Source organism: Pygocentrus nattereri, chromosome 12 (genome assembly GCF_015220715.1).
Source record: "Pygocentrus nattereri isolate fPygNat1 chromosome 12, fPygNat1.pri, whole genome shotgun sequence".
Lineage (NCBI taxonomy): Eukaryota > Metazoa > Chordata > Actinopteri > Characiformes > Serrasalmidae > Pygocentrus > Pygocentrus nattereri.
Genome location: NC_051222.1, coordinates 7916673 through 7936954, shown reverse-complemented (window position 1 = coordinate 7936954; position 20282 = coordinate 7916673). Strand labels below are relative to the sequence as shown.

The 20282-nt window shown below is 41.1% G+C and overlaps 1 protein-coding gene across 3 annotated transcripts in view; it reads right to left on the bottom strand.

The window, feature by feature from the left end:
• The window catches only part of pard3ba (par-3 family cell polarity regulator beta a), a 274053-nt gene that overhangs the window by 11971 nt on the left and 241800 nt on the right, over positions 1–20282 (bottom strand). For all 3 annotated transcript variants that reach the window (XM_017714021.2, XM_037543525.1, XM_037543526.1), the window contains one exon: positions 4409–4473. In XM_017714021.2, coding sequence (XP_017569510.1) covers positions 4409–4473 — 65 coding nt within the window. The remainder of the gene's footprint in view (positions 1–4408; positions 4474–20282) is intronic.

The window sequence follows — 20282 nt, the reverse complement described above, 5'->3', positions numbered from 1 at the left end:
CTTTGGAATCACTCCATTTACAGACTGACATATTTGCCTGAATGGTTGGGTTCAAATATAATTTCTCCAATGTTTTTTGGGATCTGACAGACATTTCTGGGCTACAATTGGGTTCTGCCAGAATTGTGATGGGCTACATTTGGGTTCTGCCAGAATTTTCGAGGGCTACAGTTGGATTCTGTCAGAATTTTTGTGGGGTGCAGCTGGGCTCTGCCAGAATTGTGATGGGCTACAGTTGGGTTCTGCCAGACGTTATGTGGGCTACAGTTGGGTTCTGCCAGAATTCTGTGGGCTACAGTGGGTTCTGCCAGAATTGTGATTGGCTACAGTTGGGTTCTGCCAGACGTTGTGTATGCTACAGTTGGGTTCTGCCAGAATTCTGTGGACTACAGTGGGTTCTGCCAGAATTGTGACGAGCTATAGTTGGGTTCTGTCAGAATTTTTGTAGGCTACATTTGGGTTCTGCCACAATTGTGATAGGCTGCATTTGGATTCTGCCAGAATTTTTGTGGGCTACATTTGGGTTCTCCCAGAATTTTAACAGGCTACATTCTAGTTCAGGGGTGAGGTTCAAATTTTGCATTCTCAGTCAGTCTCTCACCTCCAAGAGATTCAGGACAGCCATGAAACCTGCTTTAGTTTTTCTCCTACTTTTAGTACTTCAAACTTCACAGTGAGGTAACACAGAAGTCCATAAGGCCAACCTGAGAACAATTCAGTACATAAAATCTATCCAGAGTAAAACTCTAATTTAGACTGAACTTTACTGGTTACAGTCGGGTCCAGACATTTTGTTGGGTTTATGTTTAAGAGTTAAACTTTCTACTTTTAGGTTTGGACACAAGTTCCAGGTCTGATTAAAGCTCTAACCCCATGCTCCTTTATCTACCTGTTGACTAAGTTCTCACACTTTCCCCATCAGAGCAGCTCTCATGCAGAGGGCCCTCAAGCCAGAGCAGTGAGAGGTTGCATTTAAAGTGAATGGCTACAGCCTGAAGGAGTCTTGAGTGGAGGCTGAACAACCATTAATGCTTGTATTAAATCACTCTCAGCCTTCCTCACACACACACCCCCCCACTGTACGGGTGCACAGGGAAAATGTATGCTAATGCAGCCGAGGCGCACAGCAAAGTGCCGCGACGATTTGAAAGGAAATGGGCTCGAATGAGAGCGCCCGAGGGGACTAAGCCACGGAGTTCAGTTCTGAAAAATGTAGTTCATTTTGGTTAAATGGCCCTTTCTCTTGAAAATACTTTCATGGGGTATAAGGCTGGGTGGGGATGTGAAGGTGTGACACCTCAATTTTGGGGACTACAGCAAGACAAGACAGCAAGATGCAATGAGAAGTGGATGCTCTTTTAAGCACACAACATCCTACTTGAACAGATTTTGCATTGATACATATGTGTACACCATATCCCTGGATGGACACACATGGACTTTTGTTGGACTACATTTGGGATGTGCCAGAATTTTGTGGGGCTACAGTTGGATTATGTAGCCCAACAAATGACATATTGCTGCTGTTGGAGCAAAACACCGTATCTCCAAAATGGTAACTTTACAGGAGAAGGAAAAAACCTACTTTGCTTTAAATGTAAGTCAATGGAACCAGACTTTTTGGGCTGTTTCTATTGGTCCATTGTTCATGAAATTTACTCACAATGTAAAGGACCAGAGCTATTTTCAAATTATGCCAAAAACTGAAAAATGCAATGATATGACAGAGATGCACCTATTTGGCTGGGACAACACATCATAGTATACATGACATTATAGAAAGAAGAAAGGTGTTAGATTCAAGTGCCTGGGACATATCTGAGTGTTACACAGCCAGCAAAGTTTAAGTATTAAATATCTCAAAAAGTGTAACTAAAGAAAGACAATTGAAATAAACTGTAAACTGAAACCAGCTGAATTTGGGAACAGCTTGGGATGGTCTATATTTTAATGAGCAAGCTTGATTGACATCCTTCTGTCCAAAACTCCCAGTCAGCTACACTACTAGAGCAGAAATTTACATAGTGGACCAAGCACAGAGAATTGAGAGCTCAGCTCCACATGTACAAACCTACTCATGGTGATTTGGAGAATCAGGCAGAAGTTACGCCACAGTAGGTGACTCTTGGTTTTTGCATGTTAGGTTGCCTCAAAGAAAGTGAGACCGTGGGAACAGCTTTGATTAAAGTGGAAGGAACAAGTGACATCAGCCTTGTGATTGGCAAGGATTAAGCTTGCTTAAGATGACAGCTCAATTGATGTCAGAAGTAAACATAGATGTTCTCCAATTATTCAAAGGGTATTTTTACATTTGTACATATAATTTGGCCCACAAGACCAACACTAACCCATTTAAAAGCAATCACAGCTTTAACTTCCCTGGGGCTTTAACACTGAAACCCAATTCAGAATTGTGGCTTTTTGGGGAACCATTTTTTGGGGAAAATCAAATGCAATGATGACGACTGTCTTTGGCGAACGTCTCATTCTTTCTCTCTCACATACTCATATACACACACATATGTAGACACTAATAGCTGCCACAGAAGCAGGAGGTACGGAAGCCTGAAACCACTTTTTTCTCACCAGCTAGGAGTCATTATATTCTCGTTTTAGGACTTTCCACCCCCTCTTCATTGAGAACACTAGGTCATCTTGCATACACAGCATGTTTAACATCCACCCAGATTTTCAATGATGTTCAAGGGAACCATGAGAGCCATTCCAAAAGCTTCAGTTTGAATTTCTTAAAGTAGCTTGTGGTGGATTTTCAGATATGTTTTAGATCATTGTCTAAGGTTAGATTATTGTCTAATCCTTCTGAAGATTTTTCGAAGCAGACCAGGTTTATGTAAGCAATGCTGCACAGTACAATGATACACCACCACTCCTGCATCAGCTAAACCTTCCTGAAGGCTCTTTGCTGTCATATGGGGGTTTTGCTTTGCCTTTCTGTCCAACATGTGTGCAGTGAGAAAACCTGAGACTTTTCTTAGCCTTGGCTTCCACATTTCTCCTTAACTGCCATTTCTTATTAGTTTTATATACAGATTGTCAGCCAGCTGCTTAGAGTTGTTGAGATGTTGGGGGCAAGGTTTGAAGAGTTGAATTTATTATATTCTGAATTTCGTATCAGCTGACAATTCCCAATATTTCCAAACTTCCTGACCTGCCTAAACAGTCCTAACGAGTCAGCTAAAGCCTAATGACTTCATTCATTCCCAAGGCTTTTCAGCTGGAATAGTATCTTACAAATATTATCACAAGTCAGTCAACTCTAAGGTAACTTTGCTTTAGGACAATTTCATTTTAATATTTTTTTTAGCAGAGGTTGTGTTTACTGCTTTTGACTTCAAAAATCACTAACACATTTTATTTGGCTAGAGATGCAGGTATTAATTATATACTCAACTGAGAGTCATTTATTAGCATGACTTAACCAAATTAGCGCCTGTAAATACAATAGCCACGTTTTATCATCAAATTGACGTTATCATTCAAATTATGTCCTTTTTAATCTACTAAGCTTCTGTTTCATTCACTTCAGCATTGTTTGTAGCTTAACAGGACCCAGAGTGTGGACTTTGATAAGAATCTGGAGTCTAGTGCTTGAAGTACTTAGTGAGAGCCTCTATTATGTTTCTGCTTTGACCCTTTACAGACTGCTATCTGTTCTCACTGGGGCACAGCTGAGCTTCACTATGTGCATGTATGCATGCGTGTTCCTGGTGAGGGTTGATTGAGGCACTTAAGCAGCGGGCGTGGAGCCAGGAGAGAGCGTTCTCCGCTTCCTGTCCGGATCCAGCTCTCCTGGGAGAGGATCAGGTGAATGGCCGTGGATGGGCAAGGCTTTCGGACGGCAAACACTCCAGATTTAATTAGAGGGTTGAAAGAGGATTAGTGCTGGGGTTGTGGGTGTGGGGGATGGTGTGGAGTGAGGGTTTCTCCCTCAGATTCCAACTCTGTGTTGACCGTTATGAGAACACTTGCATAGATACAGTCGTCATGGTCTGGGAATACAACATAAAATGTGGCTCATTTTATACGTATATATGCTTATATATATATATATATATAGAGTCCTCTCTATGAAAAGCTTTACCTGTAAGATTATCCATCAAAAGAGAAATTCTGAAAGTGTGGATTCTAAAATTTCACAATTCATTCTAATAAACACTGAAATAAACAGAAAAGGGCAGAAGTGTGGACGTTTTGAGTAATACCATCTAAATAGCGTAGCAAAAATAGCAATAACTTCCAAGAGTCGAGGCTAAATTTGGGTTTGGTGGCCAGAGTTGTTCCCTAAAATAATCTGCTAGTTGTCATTTCTACATATTCTTCAAAAGACTGGCTTAAACATACGTTAATGGTACAAAAATGTCACAGGCAGACAGACACACACTCATACCTGTTTGTATATTGCCGATCGATGTCTTCATATCTTGGAGCAGCACGGGAATCAGGGCCTCTTATCTGTATGGAGAATAATACTGGTCAGCAAGGCTGTGCTACAGTAACCAGAGTAGCGTAGACTACCAGTATAAGCCCAAACAATTATACCAAAACAGTCAGACAGAAAGTGGAAAAGCCAGAGAGATTATGCTCGGCCATCCCGAACTCATTACCCTGAGACTTCTCTCCAATCCTGAAACTGTTTCACTTCGCTTTCAAAAGCCCACATCAGCCATTTCAGTTATGAGTTGTGTCAAAAAGAGCGTCTTGCTATATTTGGCAAGCATAAGGTTACATTTATCCCAAATCTAATTATAGCCTGCTTTAGACAGGGCATAGCATCAATTGCTTAGAAGGCTTAGAACAGTGTGTAAAGGCAAATATACGAAGTGGTGATGGTCCACCATCCAAAACTACCCCGATAACGATGTCTCTGTGGTGAGAAACTGACCCTTATTGAAGAGCTATGACTAACAGAAATTGTGCATCAGCAGTCTACAGTTTTACTCCAACGTGGCATAGTTCATAAACCACGTTACATCTAATTAAGACTTGGACTTGGTAATAAAGTTGGCATCTTTGACTGTAAAGCATGTTGAATAGCATAGTGGATAACGCTGTCACCGCATGAAGGCTTGATTCCTCATCTAAGCACGAACACCACTGCTATACCAATAAACTCACCGTGCCTAAAGCATAAAAAACATCCTTCAGAAGCACCCGTACTGTTTCATTTACCTACCACTGTAAGATGCTCTGGACAAGAACATTAGCTAGATACATAAAAGCAAATACAGGGGGTGGTTGTATGACAAATGCATAGCAATAGAATATTGCCCAATATCCTCACATCCCTGACTCTTCGGGATACTTCATAAACACAGTCCTGTAAAAGCAGCGGGACTGAGGGCAGCGTCTGACAGCCGAAGGTCAGAAACATTAGGTGGAGAAAAGCGTCACATCGGGGCAGGATAAGAGGAGGAAAAACGGTGGCATTTGTTTCAATGAGCTCGTCCCATGTGTGTAATAGCGGCCTACCTGAAACCCAGAGTGCTGCACCTGCATGCTAAGTGTGATCTTTAAACACAAAGGTGTCTCGCCGGGATCGAATATCGTAGGGAGCGCGAGAGAAAGGGAGACAGGGAGAGAGAATGAGTGCATGCTGCAAAGGTCATGTTCGGAAGCGAGAGGGGGGGTGGCTGCGATCGTGAACGTGATAGACTGCTTCATATTTAGAGTGATGGACGAGGCCGTCTCTCTCTCTCTATTCTTTTTCTCCATTTTACACCCCGCAGCCTATCAGTCGTTCTTTTATTGCCAGTGATATTTGGCCACATGGAGAAAAACAGAAGCCCCTCAACCCCTCCTCTTCCTCTTGCTTTATGAGGAGGCTGCAGACAAATAGAGCAACTCATTGTTTCTGAACTGCTGCTTTGACACACCGCAGGCTTCACATAACCGCCACAAGTATTGTGGCTCGGCCTTGTGTGCTTTTATTCTTGCTTAGTATTAGTGACAACTCCCCTCTTATCCCCATGGTTATACACTCTTTGGCCACTTTAATAGAAACCCTTTCCTTACCTTACCTTACTTTGTTGGACCACTTTGCTCATGTACAGTCTTCGTTTCTGAAGTATATAGGGAAGCATAATATATGCTGATACTCCAGGTACTCTATTAAACTTCGTGAACATGAATGAACCTTAATATAGACGTAAGGATTAATTTTAACTGCAGATAATTAACCATAAAAAAAATCACAGTTTTATTAGAAGCCACTTTATTCAAAACCCCTTGCTGTTGTAAGGGTTAGAGAATAGAGCTCATCTGTTTCATTCTTTAGCCATTCATCAATGGTCCGTTTTTGACCGTAGATCTGCTGTTGGATGACTAATTTTGGGTGATCGACCGCTCTGTACCTAGCAGTGACACTGATGCCCAATACACTCATTTCCAACACTACCATACAAGTCTCACTGCTGTGCTGATAATGTACCACCATCAAAACAATATCCAGTCACCAGTGTTGCAAGAAATGCAGAAGACCTTCATTGTGCAAGAAAGTCACTACACTACACCAAAAAGAGACCATGGGCAAGACTATCCATGAGGCAGACCAGGGTTTGACTCCCTGCTTAGGCAAGAACACTACACTATACCAATAAGAAGTATCCATGTGGCAGACCAGGGTTTGACTCCCTGCTTAGGCAAGAACCCTACACTATACCAATAAGAAGTATCCATGTGGCAGACCAGGGTTTGACTCCCTGCTTAGGCAAGAACCCTACACTATACCAATAAGAAGTATCCATGTGGCAGACCAGGGTTTGACTCCCTGCTTAGGCAAGAACCCTACACTATACCAATAAGAAGTATCCATGTGGCAGACTAGGGTTTGATTCCCTGCTCAGGCAAGAACACCACACTATACTGATAAGAATCCATGGTTCAAGACTCCTAACAGTATCCATGTGGCAGAACAGGGTTTGATTCCCTGCTCAGGCAAGAACACCACACTATACTGATAAGAATCCTTGGGCAAGACTCCTAACAGTATCCATGTGCCAGACTAGGGTTTGATTCCCTGCTCAGGCAAGAACACCACACTAGACCCAAAAGAAAACTTGGGCAAGACTCCTAGCACTTTCCATGCAGAAGACTATGGTTTCTGCTCAGGCAAGAACACCACACAACACTATACAAATATGAATCCTTGGGAAAGACTCATAACACTATCCACACAGCAGACTAGGGTTCAATTCCCTGCTTCGGTAACAACACCACACTATACCAGTATACGTCTTTGGACAAGGCTCCTAGTGGTACACTTGCCTATTTCTGCATAAGGGTATCCACTAAATGCATAAATATGGTGAAGCTATAATGTGGAGCTCATGGCCGTTGTTTGCAAACACAAGGTAGTGTTTCTAAAGTGGACACTGTACTGGTTCCTTTCTTAATTCAGGTACATTAAATGTTGTTTAGTTTGGTAGTTATCAAACTGCATTCATCACCTAACGTAACATATACCTTATTGCTTAGCTGGGCACTTCTATAAAGAGGCTCCACCAGAGCGGTGGAGCACCTGAGGATGCCCCGAAGATCACTGCATAAGAGATTCCTTGTGTATTTAAGTGGTGTGGTACCAATAGATCAATGGCATTCAAATATTCTTGGTGATTCTTTGTTAAATGCTGATCACCAAACCTATTAACGCCATCAATTTTCCTAGCAGATTTTTGAGAGCAGAGGTAGTTTATGACCGGACAAAATACGTCTTAATAAAGTTAATTTTATTTAGTTATTTGTTATTTACATACAAGTGCTCAATGAGATTTGACTTATTTGAACAACTGCCTTCATGTTATAATTACAGTCCATACTTTGGAAGCCAAGCTTACTTTAGCATCAGTAAATAAATCATGACTCAAACAGTAATGCACACTACTTTCTCTAGTTCTTTTCATCTAGGACTGTTAGGGAACAGCGTTTGGATCATCTAATCAGTCAGCTTGCACCCAAGCCTGTCTTCGAATTACTTCAGCGATAGATCTTTACAAGGCAATTAGAATTGTAAATCGCTAGCGACTTGACCAGCATGTAGGGCATGGGTCTGAAGACTCTGCCTTAGGGGCCCTGCAGTCTAGGCTAGAGAGCAGAATTGACACAACACGGTAAACCTTGATGAACCTCGCTAAAGGGGAAATCTCGCCAAAGAGCTGGATTCAGAAGCCACGGCAGTGAAACAGTGGTGAAAGCATGGTAATCGCTAATTTTGAACAACATTATCTATTTTAAAAGAAGGATATTCACAGCAATCAATATGACTGGATATGGTGTCCATAACAGAAAATACACCCTACCCTTATTATAAAAAATTGTTGCGGTGGAGAAAAAAAAAATGAATCAGTTAAAAAAAGGTTCCAGCAATGTTTGGGCCCCTTATACATATGCAACTGCTAATAGTAAAATATGGTGGTGGGGATAATAATGAGAAGAATACAGTATAGAATAGATTTCAATATTAATAATGTCAACATAGGCAAGACATGTTGGATGTTGAGAGCAAAACCAACATTATACTGATGAAGAAATGAGGACAACAGTACGGTAATTCACTCACATCCTCAGAAAACACGTCATTCACCAAGTTTTGACTGAGTTCTCTTTGAATTCTCTTTCAATGCGTTCTTAATCATCAGATTCGTCCACTTGGGGAAGGGGCCCAAAGCCATATTGATGTTGCAAGATTCTTCTACACGTTTATGTGTATTCACATATTTGCACCAGAGAAGTCGCCAAATCCACAAAACTTACACATTCTAGCTTTTAAGTAAAAACCTCATTTGGCTTCAAAAACAGCATTCGGCCTTCCTAAGAGTGGTAAAGTGGTCACGCTAACCTAATATTCAGCATCCAAAGAGGACATTTAGACCAGACAAGAGAGTGTAAAGCAGTGCACAAACACACACACACACACACGCATACCATTACAGCTAAACACATACATCTGTCATGCATATGTATGTGGGAGATTAGATCGATAGTATTATGCCAAGCTAGACACTCAATAAACACACACACACACACACAGAGAATACAATGTCACTAGGACTCAGTGAGCCGAAAACTCCCCCCTGAAACATTTAGCCCATAGTTCAGCAGTGATTCACCCTGCAAAGAGCCAGTGATTCATCTGTTTCAAGCTGAGCCATCAAGTTCCACTACAGTGATTCACCTGAACACATATTCAAATCTCACTCCAAAACAAACCGGACCACTAGAACGCGTCCACTTCATTACAAACACCTACCTTGTGCTTCCACTCATTGGGCACTTCATTAGAAACACCTACCTTGTACTTCCACTCACTGGCCACTTCATTAGAAACGTCCACCTTGTATTTCTACTCACTGGCCACTTTATTAGAAACACCTACCTTGTACTTCCACTCACTGGCCATTTTATTAAACACATCTTATAGGCATTAGCATCACTGCTAGAGTGACCACTTGAAAGTGGACCACCACTGAAAAAGAAGAAACCAAGAGCAAATCTGTGATTAGGAACCGACTAGACGATGACTGCCACAAATGATGCATATTTAGGTGGAGCTACAAGGGGTTTTGAATAAAGTGGCTGCTGAATGCACCCTGCGGTAGTAAACCGCAGAAATCTCTCCATTGCTATTAAGAATCACTTCAGACCGAGCACACGGTGAGGCTGACACAGACAAGAACTATGCATGCAGGTCCAAAGTCATCCACTGATGCTCAGCAGGAATCAATAAGAGACGCCCACTGATAGCTTTCATTTTTCATCATTTTTCACAAATGAGATTCTGTTCATCATTAGACCCTATTTACTCTCCAAAGGCAACCGGTTCTTGTAAGAGCAGCTTCTCAGTTAGACTCCACCAGGACTCCAACTGAGCCCAGCACTTCTCACAGCAAACTCAAACTGCGCTCAGTTCTCCTGGAAAGACAAACTGTACTGCACAATAAAGCTGCATTTAATTTCACTCAACACAAAACAAACCTACCAAATCTCACAAATTCGTTTACACACATAGCACCACAAAGCTTGACTTGTACTCAGAATATCCGCCATATCAATAATCTTTCTAAGAAATTTCAGAGAATGTCTTGTGAACAAAAACTTAATGACATTCGCACTTGGCCTAATCCCCATAGCGACGTTTGGTTGTGAATCTCTAATGTCGCAGAGCTCTTTTGCTTCCAAAGGCTCTTGGAATTTTATTAGATGTCATGGATTCCATCAAATAGATTTTGGATCAATGTTCAGTTGCTTCTGCTAGGTGGCCATGAATGGGTCATGGCTGGATCTTCCAACAGGACAATGACCCACAGCATATCTCCAAACTCACAAAAACACCAACAGATCAAAGAGTCACTGAGTTTCACAATTCCTCTGGAGATACATACAGTCATAGTGATTATGGATTTTCCATATTTTCCTTTGTAACCGCGCTACGTTTCAACTTCATTAGTGAAATGAGAGGGTGAACATGCAACAGATCCTATCGCATTCCTCCTTCCATGGGGAGATGCTATATATGGGCCATGTGCGGGTAGCAGGCACGGCCCAATGCCCTCCAATGCCCCCTAAACACTCCCGGCCATGCGGCCCAGACGCCGGCGCTTGTTAGCAGCAGATGGCGGAGCCATTTCGAGAGGGTAATTAAGACGCAAGGCTGTAGGAGGTTGGTCATGACCTCTCTGCAGACCAAACGAAGCCTGGGCAACAAGCCGTTTCCAATCCGGTACAAATATGGAGCAGCGTAGGCTGGTAAGTGCCGACCACAGACATATCTCCATGTCTTTGACCAAAGTCTGACGAACTTTGGGTTCAGGCCATAAACGCCAAACCTTGATTGAAAGAAACAGCTCTATTATAATGCTAATTTCGCTAGCTCAGACTCACAGGAAAAGTATAGGCTGCAGGTTGGTGAGGAACAACACTGAAAACATGCTAACTGTGCTCCTACAGCGGTACTGCAGTAGTCTCCCGTGTTCAATCGTCTGGTTTAATTACTTTCAAAACCACCTTCAGATGATCTTGAAGGTGGGAAGAACTTTTGGGAAACAGGTTTGAGGTGGATTTTTGTGGGCAGGCAGTCTTCAGTCAGTTTTCCGTCATCATCAATCATCATTACAATGGAGAGAATAAATAGTTCAAACAAGAGAAATGACTCAACAACCAAACAAATAAAGTGAGCATAGCTGTCTAGACACCGCACCTCAGTTTGGCTTCTTTATGTCAAATGTGTAACTGGTGTCTATTTTGGACTGAATAGCAAAAGATTCAAAATTACCGTTTCTTAAAAGTTTGTTCAATAAGCAAGATGTAATACTTAAGTTTTACCATACTGCATGCTGGGTACTGTAGGGATCGAACTCTGACAAATGAAAGCATGAAATCCTTCATTCTAAACTATTTCAAATGGAGGGAAAAACTAGAAAACTCTATTTCTTTCCCTGAGGATTGACATGGCAGACGGGTTCAATTCGCTCAGGGAAGCACTCCACAATTTAAGTAATAAGAGTCCTTGGGCAAGACTCCTAATGCTACATTCACCTACAACTGTAACATGATTAATGTAAGGCTTTTTTATTTTCTCTTAAGCTTTTATTGTCTGGTAGAATGTGAAATATTAGTATTAGTATTTGCATAATGCCTGCTGGGTATTGTAGTGATAGAATGCACAACAGTCTAGATGACCACTTAACTAAGACTTTGGCTCTTTGGCTTATACATGACTGACTGAAGTGAGGATGATGCAGAATTTTTATGAAGGCATGAAAACAGGTGAAAGAGCGTAGTGATTTTTGAGTGGCGGAGGCTAATATGAACGCTTTAAGCGTAACACACATACTCAACCAAGATTTTCCATCAAACCTTTCCGCAAAAGTCCAAAACCTTCTTTTGAAATTGGCTACAGGATATTCTCAACACGGACACTGGCTTTGATATACTCTCCCTCCTTCACTCTCTCCTCCCATTGTTTCTTTCTTTGCTGGGCTTCATACTGATTACAGACTTCTTTTCCACACAGTATCCTGCTTCTTTTATCTTCAACAAAGGCTACAAGTACATTCGTACGCTCTCTTCCTCCAAGGCTCGTCCAAAGACTTGCCGGGAAAGGTGTGCCCAGTTTGCAGGTGAGGAAAAATGAGTCATCGAAGTTTTGTAAGAGCAGGTTCATACGGGCTTGATTTTGTGTGCAAACAAAGATCTCTGGGAAATTTGTTGAGTTAATACTGAATCGATGCCTGCCATGCTAAGATGAGCTACAATAATTATTACTTATAGTTACTAGTTTTTTGACCAAACTTGGATTTAAATATTCCTTAAATATAGTCTTAGCAAAACATAACAAAAGTAAATGCTACCTAGTAAACTAACACAGTCTAAAACGTAGCTATATTAACTAGCTAGCTAGCATATCTAGCTACGAATTGCTATGAACATTAGGTACCATTCACCAAAGTTTTCTTACTTGGGATTTGTTCTTAGGTAAGAACAAAATCTACACACATTCAAGAGCACAAAGGCTTGAACAGTTCTGTGGTTTAAGAACACGTCATGAATCTGACGTAGACTTTTTATTGAGAACAAATTTAAGAAAAATCTAAAGATATTGGTGAATGAGACCCAATAAACATGGAACAAAACAGTAAATTCTAGCTAGAAAACTAACACCACCTAAAACTCAGCAGACAATAGTTATATTAACTATCTAGCTAACTTATCTAGCCATTAATTGCTATTAACACTGGCAAGACAATCGCTAGCTACCTTCACTTTGCTGCCAACTGCCAGATACAACTGACCAGAATGATCACTGGTGTCATCATGCAACCTTTGGGAATCCCAGTGGCGTCAACAAATACTGACAGCTAGTCTAACCCTGATCTATAAGCTAATAAATACAAATAAGCTAATATTAGCACAACTCCTTCCTGAATCGATAGACAAAACCACAAATACAGTAGCGGTTTTGGCACAACACAGACTCCAGAGACAAGTTTGAGCCCTTCAAGCAGAGAAAAGAAGCTGAACTAAGGTAAAGTATCTAACTAGCCAATTGGTTACTTTGCAAACTTTAGCTGAGTAATCTACTCTTTCTATTGAAGTGACTTGAAGCCTGTTACTACAATTAAACGGCTGCAATAAGACATTTGGCATCTTACCAGTAGCAAATTTGGAGTCCGTCTACATTTCCAAGTTAACGAAAAATAAATATTTCAAAAAGCCCATTGAGCAAAATCCACCCCAAAGCAGCTACTGTCCTCCAAAAGGTCGTCTACCTTCAAGATACATTAACAGAAGGAGGTTTTCCTCATCAGTAAACTGGAAAATTTCACTTTAGAGACTATGCAGCACGACGTTAGGCAAGTAGGTATGTTTACAGACATATCTATTGTTACATTTTATGTTGTCTTAATTTTATGACTGCCAATTTTTCATTACAACAAAATCCAGGGAAGCTAAACTGGTGCTGTACAGTCACGTAACAACTGTCAGCCACTTAGTCAACACCCCCACTGTCACGCCCGCCTGTCAGACGCGTGTGTTTTAATGAATATGTTGACTCAGTAGGATGTGACTGGACCAGGGAGCTCAAGCTCCTCCAAGGCAGGAAAGAAAAGAGAAGCAGAACGACAAGCCTGTTCATTTTCCACCTCTTTTTTTATCCCTCTTACTGACCATTTCTGGTTCAGCCTTTCTGTCTGTCTCCGTGGCAATATGGGCAAGAAACTTCTCATGATTCTCAGAGGTTTTATGGCACTAAGTTAAGCGATACTTTATTAATCCCACAAACGGGGAAATTCCACCTCGGCATTTAATCCACCCTAGAGAACACTAGTGAATACACACACACTAGGGGGCAGTGAGCACACTTGCCCGGAGCGGTGGGCAGCCCTATCCACGGCACCTGAGGAGCAGTTGGGGGTTAGGTGTCTTGCTCAAGGACACCTCAGTCATGGACTGTCGGCACTGGGGATTGAACCGGCGACCTTCCGGTCACAGGGCCAGTTCCCTAACCTCCAGCCCACCAAGTAATACCACCAATATAGACACCTTTAAAACTTTACTGCTTAAAATAAATAAGTCTGAAGTTACTAGAACTGAGAACATGCAATTGTTATGGTGAAGAACACGTCAAGCCACTGACTTTAAAGGGCTGGCAACTCTTAGGCTGCCAATATTAGAACTATCTCAAAGTTCCTAAATATTTGTGACTCGATCATAAACCAGATCTGATCAATTTTGGACAGAGTACAATGTAAGATTTGAGCATTTTTTGACAGAGTCATAGACCCAACAAAATATATCTTTTCTTAAGCTTTTATTTTCTGGCAGAGTGTAAGCGCATCGCTTATGCTGTGGGCTTGGTTTAGTCAGAAAAGGGGTTTCCCTGCATGAATAGCCATCAATGTCAGATGATTTAATTGGGTACATTCATTTTTTTCAATGCACTATGAAATGGCAGAGTTGTAATATCAACTCTATTTTCTTTTTGATTTAGACAGTGGTGTAGCCACGGCAACACAATTCTACAGTGATTAATGAGGTTTAACTGGGGCTGAACTTAGAACTACTGTTTGCTGTTATTATTACAGTTTATTTGTTTAATTTAACATTCCAGAAAGATTTCTAATATGTTAAATTCAGCAAATAAACAGAAACTGTGCACTAAACTGTGCACTGTTGTTCATTTCGGGGGGTGGGGGTAGGGATGGGGTCACTGCCAGCGGAGAAAAACAAGCCCCTTCAGAAGCAGCAGTTTACACTCTTTCATGCAGCCAATGTACAGAAATTTTAGTAAGAATTTCAGTTTTATTGGCTAATCTAATACCTGCCTTGTCTTTTTGAAGACATTTGAATCAGGCACTTACCTTAGATTTACCACATACATATCCAAAGTGACTCCAAACGTACACGGAAAGTTAACGATGTTTTTTTCCCTGTTTTCCTTGGACGGCAACGATATATCATTAGTTATAACTACAAGAACACAGCATATTACATCATTTCAACTAACAATACACAAAAGACATCTACTGAGTATAAAAGGCCACTGTCTGTGTAATCCACTCCACCTCCTCTTTCATTGCTCTGTCTTTCCTGGACAGCCTTAGCGAGACATGTGCATTATAATTACATAAACTGTCATTGCAACTGCAGCCAAGCCCAGGCCTTCAATCTTCTAGGAACAAAATACTGGACATGTGGAGTCTAAAGTCTGGGTGGAACCAAGTTTAGTTCTTAAAAACAGGCTGACAAGGTCCCGAGAGCTTCTGCGAAATGATTGACTCTATTTATTTAACTTTTTCGAAGGTGGTGCAGCAGAGAACAGCAGACTGCACGATTGCTATGTTGTAATTTGGAGCGTTTTGGGAGCAGCTGAAGACATTTCAAATCTGCCTTTAGAGACTTCTTTCCTTGCTGAATTCAAACTGTAGTTCCGTCTCACTATCTGCGGCAAGGTTTCTTTTCAATTGATCCCTCACACACATTCACATTCATCTGGTGGTCCTTCTCAGGCTTCATTAATAACACTAGCAGGAGCTTTAGCAAATGCTAAATGAAACATTATACCAACCTGCTTAAGCCACAAGTTGAACTTCAATTCTGTCCCACATTTTAGACTTGTGAATCAAATATTTTATATGTTTCATAATATATTTATTACTATAAATATGGGGCAGTCATGGGGTAGAGGTTAGGGAACCAGCCTTGTGACCAGAAGGTCGCTGGTTCCATCCCCTGAGCCGACAGAACATGATTGAAGTGTCCTTGAGTCAAGACACCTAACCCCCAACTGCTCCATGGGCGCTGTGGATAGGGCTGCCCACCACCCATGGATGGGTCAAAGGCAGAGGTGAAGTTCCCCATTGTGGGATTAATAAAGGATAAATTATTATTATTATTTAAGTCAAGTTTGAATCCAGTATTGCAGATGCTTCTACAAGCAGTCACAAGATGTTATAATTAGCATCTAAATCTAGCAAAGAGTGCTTTTACACGAATGCATAAACAGAAGAAGTAATGATATATATATATATATATATATATATATATATATATATATATATATATAGTAAAACATAATAAGACGACCATAAAATATAAAGTGCGGAGTGAAAATAAGTAAGTAAAATTGCAGAAATATTAAGCAGGTGACAAATAATAACATATGTTTACAGCTGTATATGTATAAACAGGTGGCAAGTGCAATATGTAATATTTATGGATGTAGAAACAAAGTGGCAGTAAAGATGGACAGAAACACCTGTGAATGTCCTGGAAATAATTCCTGAAAAATCAATAAGTTGCACTTTATAGCCATTTTGACTGGAAATTATATATAAGAAGGGTGGTCTCTGACCTACAACGTTGTTTTAGGGCCACTGCTAATAAAAATAAAAGTAGACTTTGAGAAAAAAGTAATATTTCGTGAAAAAAAGTTCTAATGTTTGGAGGATAAAGCCGTAATATTTCAAGAAAAAAAGTAATATTTAGAGAAAAAACTCTTTTTAGAGAAAATATTTAGAGAAAATTATATTTTTGCCCTGTGATGGACTGGCGACCTATGCAGGGAGTATCCTGCCTTCCGCCTGAAGACTGCTGGGATAGGCTCCAGCACCCCCCGTGACCCTGACGGAGAAGCGGCTTAGAAAATGGATGGATGGATGGATGGATATTTTGAGGATAAAGTGAGCTACCTGTAGGGGGGCTGCCGTAACACTTTGGGGTCTTGCTTGCTGTACTGGAGTTCCACTCACTCCTGCCTCTTCGTGGATCGATCATTTTGATGATCATTCTCATTGTCTGTGAAACTTCATGCCCTCGTTGAATGGGGGGAGATGCAGCCCCCCATACCTGTGTAGACGACCCTGCCTGAGATTCTCCTTCAACGAAACAGACAGACGGCTTCCTCCGAGTCCGTCTGGCTCTTTATTCTAGATAAACAGTTTCCTGCACAGCCGTTTCTTATGAGACAGGGAGACTGAGTGTTTCTTTATGGGTGAAATCGATATGAAAGTACAGCTCCAGCAAATCAACGCCCCTCATTTAACACAATGGAGGTGCTGCCTTCCCTTCACAAAACCTCTGGCCACAATACTGTGACCTTTCCTGGTATTAATGCCACTTTAATGTCGCAGTTCTACGACTTTCTTCTCGGAATATTACTCATTTTTTTCTTGAAATTTTACAACTTTTTTTCTCTGAATATCAAACCGTACGACTTTTTTTCTTGAAGCATTATTTTTCCTCAAATTATTACAACTTTATTCTGGTCTACTAGCTCATTTTCATGTTTTTTCACAGTGGCCCTAAACCAGCATCGTACTGACCACAATGGTTTAGATCTCAAAGTTTTAACTTTATCCATCCTAAACCTTCTACCTTTTAATATAAACCAAACCAAACCAGTTTTACGTTTATTGAGCTCAAAGCATCCAAGTATTAAATTTCATTATCATCTAGTTCATAATTTGATCTCCAAACATCCACATTATGATGTTACCCGTGTCCTGTAGAAGCTGTACGTGTGTCGAAAACATTCAGCGACATTGTCTTAAGTTAATTCTCCAGCTCATTGCCTGATATTTATTTAGCATGAGCGACGGTTGAATTTTCACCATAAATACTAATTATCGCTGAAACTCTACTCCCCCAGTTTCCCATTAATGGAGCCACCAAATGAGACAAATGCGCGCATCAATCAGTCGAGCTCGTCTTCTTTCATTAACCATCCCGCGAGTTATTTATTAACCATCTTTTAAGTTATTCATTGAGTGAGTCGTGGCCTGTGACGTGAGCTTTTCTGCCTGAGAAGCAGCTGCTATTAGAACCCAGTGGAAAACAGCGAGGTGTGCTGTATCCAAAGGGGAAGAAATAATGGGGAGGGGAGACGTAGATGGTGTAATGCGGTCTCACTTTCTATTTGAACAAGTGAATGTGGAGAGGAACCGTACGTGGCCTGTGGTCTAAGCATTTTGGCAACTTCCCCAGCACTCTAATTGTGTGTGTGTGGGCGTGCGAATGTGCCCAGAAGCAGTTGGGTGTAGGTTCGGGGAAGTCAAGGGCTCAGGTCAGACTTCAGCCCTAAGCAACGTAGACTTATACAAACCACATAGGTCAGAGTCACTAGGCAACACAAGCAGAAACAAAAAAAAAAATCTAAAAATATATAACTTGAAGCTTGGCGAAGCAGCATACCTCCACAACACCCATCATCAACCTCCAATTTTATACCAGCAAAACAGGCTGAAACTCTTTAAAAGTAAAGGTTCGGCCTATAAACATCAAAAAGAGAACAACCCACCTCTATGATAATGTAGATTTCTATTAGCACCCCTATGGGATTTCTAATTGTACGTTAGCATTAAATGACCACCACAGCGCATTAAATGTTTTGGGGTATTTCAGATTCAACTAGTACATTTGAAGCTTGTAAAAAACATTAACATACTGTTAATAACTGCAACTTCCAGAACACCATTTCTTATTCATTTGTTCCATCCATTTGTTAACCAAAACATTACTGTTAGATTCCACAGGTGCTTCCTAATTCTTTTTGGAGATTAGGCTGACGCAGTAGGCCTTCAGTCCAGCTCCTCAAGTCCTAACCAATGGATGAGCTCTACCTAGAGGCCATCCCAAAATAATCCTGATTGGACAATTACCAAACACTTAAGTATTACTACAAAAGTGTGTTAAAATACCGCAAGCACTATGATTCTATTAAATAAAACATGCATTTTATTACGTTTTCAGAAATCATTAGGCCTTCTGTGAAGGCCTAGAAGACACTGAACATTCTCCACTGAAAGCTAGAGAAGTGCGTGACTCACAGATCACAGCATGTTAATACCTCTGCACCTTATTCCATGACCTCATGTCCAGAATGAGTGCTGTGCCGGTGCTGCTCTGTCCTCTGTTTACTGTGTCTAATGTCTGTTTAATTTGTCGTATTTATTGTTTCTAGCCTAATTTTTTGTTTGCACACGATGTCTGCACGTCCACACTTTGTACTTTTTGTTCCTTGTTGCTCCGTGTTGTTCCTGGAGGAACGGAATTTCACTCCACTGTGTACTTGTACATAGATGGAATGACAATAAAGGCCTCTTGACTTGACTTGACTTGAAGTACAGAACGTGGGCAGGTTCTAGAAAAGTGGCAGTAGATTACAAGCAGACTGTTTTCTTTTACTCCACATGCACACACTTGCATGCCCACAATTGGGATAATGGGTTTACAATTAATTTAATGAGCCGTTCCACTGATAATTTGCATTAAGTGCACGGTAACCCATTCAAGATCTCCAAAACACGGTTAGAATCCAACCAACAACAAAATACGTTAGGGCTGCAACCAGCTTTTTCCATAGCCGATTAATCAGTCCGATGCCATTTCAACTACTCAGGTAAAGATAAAGTGCAGCCGATGACAATATAGAACACTCTTCATGTACAGTATTAAAAAATGCTGATACCAATGTGGAGGCATAACTATAACAAATAGAAACGGAGACTAGATCTACCTGGATTGGCATTGCTGGGAAGTATACCACCCATCATTAGAGGAGTAAAAATGCAGTAAAGTGATTACAAAAATATTTTGATTGAAAGATTTTAAAAGATATTTTACACAGTAGCCCAGCATCACCTAAATATTCTGCTGTTCTTGAGTATGATAAATAAGTTTTGAAATATCAACCAAATCTAAACGTAACGTCTGACCGATTCACGCTGCAGTTTCAAAATAGAACTAATTTCTGAAGCCAATATTGTTTGCTTTTCATTACATTAAAGCAGAGCTACACTATAGTTACAAGAGTATTCAGTCACCCATCCAGATCACTGAATTCAGGTGTTCCAGTCACTTCCATGGCCACAGGTTTATAAAGCCGAGCCCCTCGGCCTGCAGACTGCTTCTACAGACATTAGTGAAAGAATGGGTCGCTCTCAGGAGCTCAGTGAATTCCAGCGTGGTACTGTGATCGTGAAATTTCCTCACTACTAAATATTCCACAGTCAACTGTCAGTGGGATTATAACAAAGTGGAAGCGATTGGGAACGACAGCAACTCAGCCACGAAGTGGTCGGCCACGTAAAATGACAGAGCGGGTCGGCGGATGCTGAGGGGCATAGTGCACAGAGGTCACCAACTTTCTGCAGAGTCAATCACTAGAGACCTCCAAACTTCAAGTTCAAGAACAGCGTAGAGAGCTTCATGGAATGAGTTTCCATGGCTGAGGAGCTGCATCCAAGCCTTACATCACCAAGCGCAAT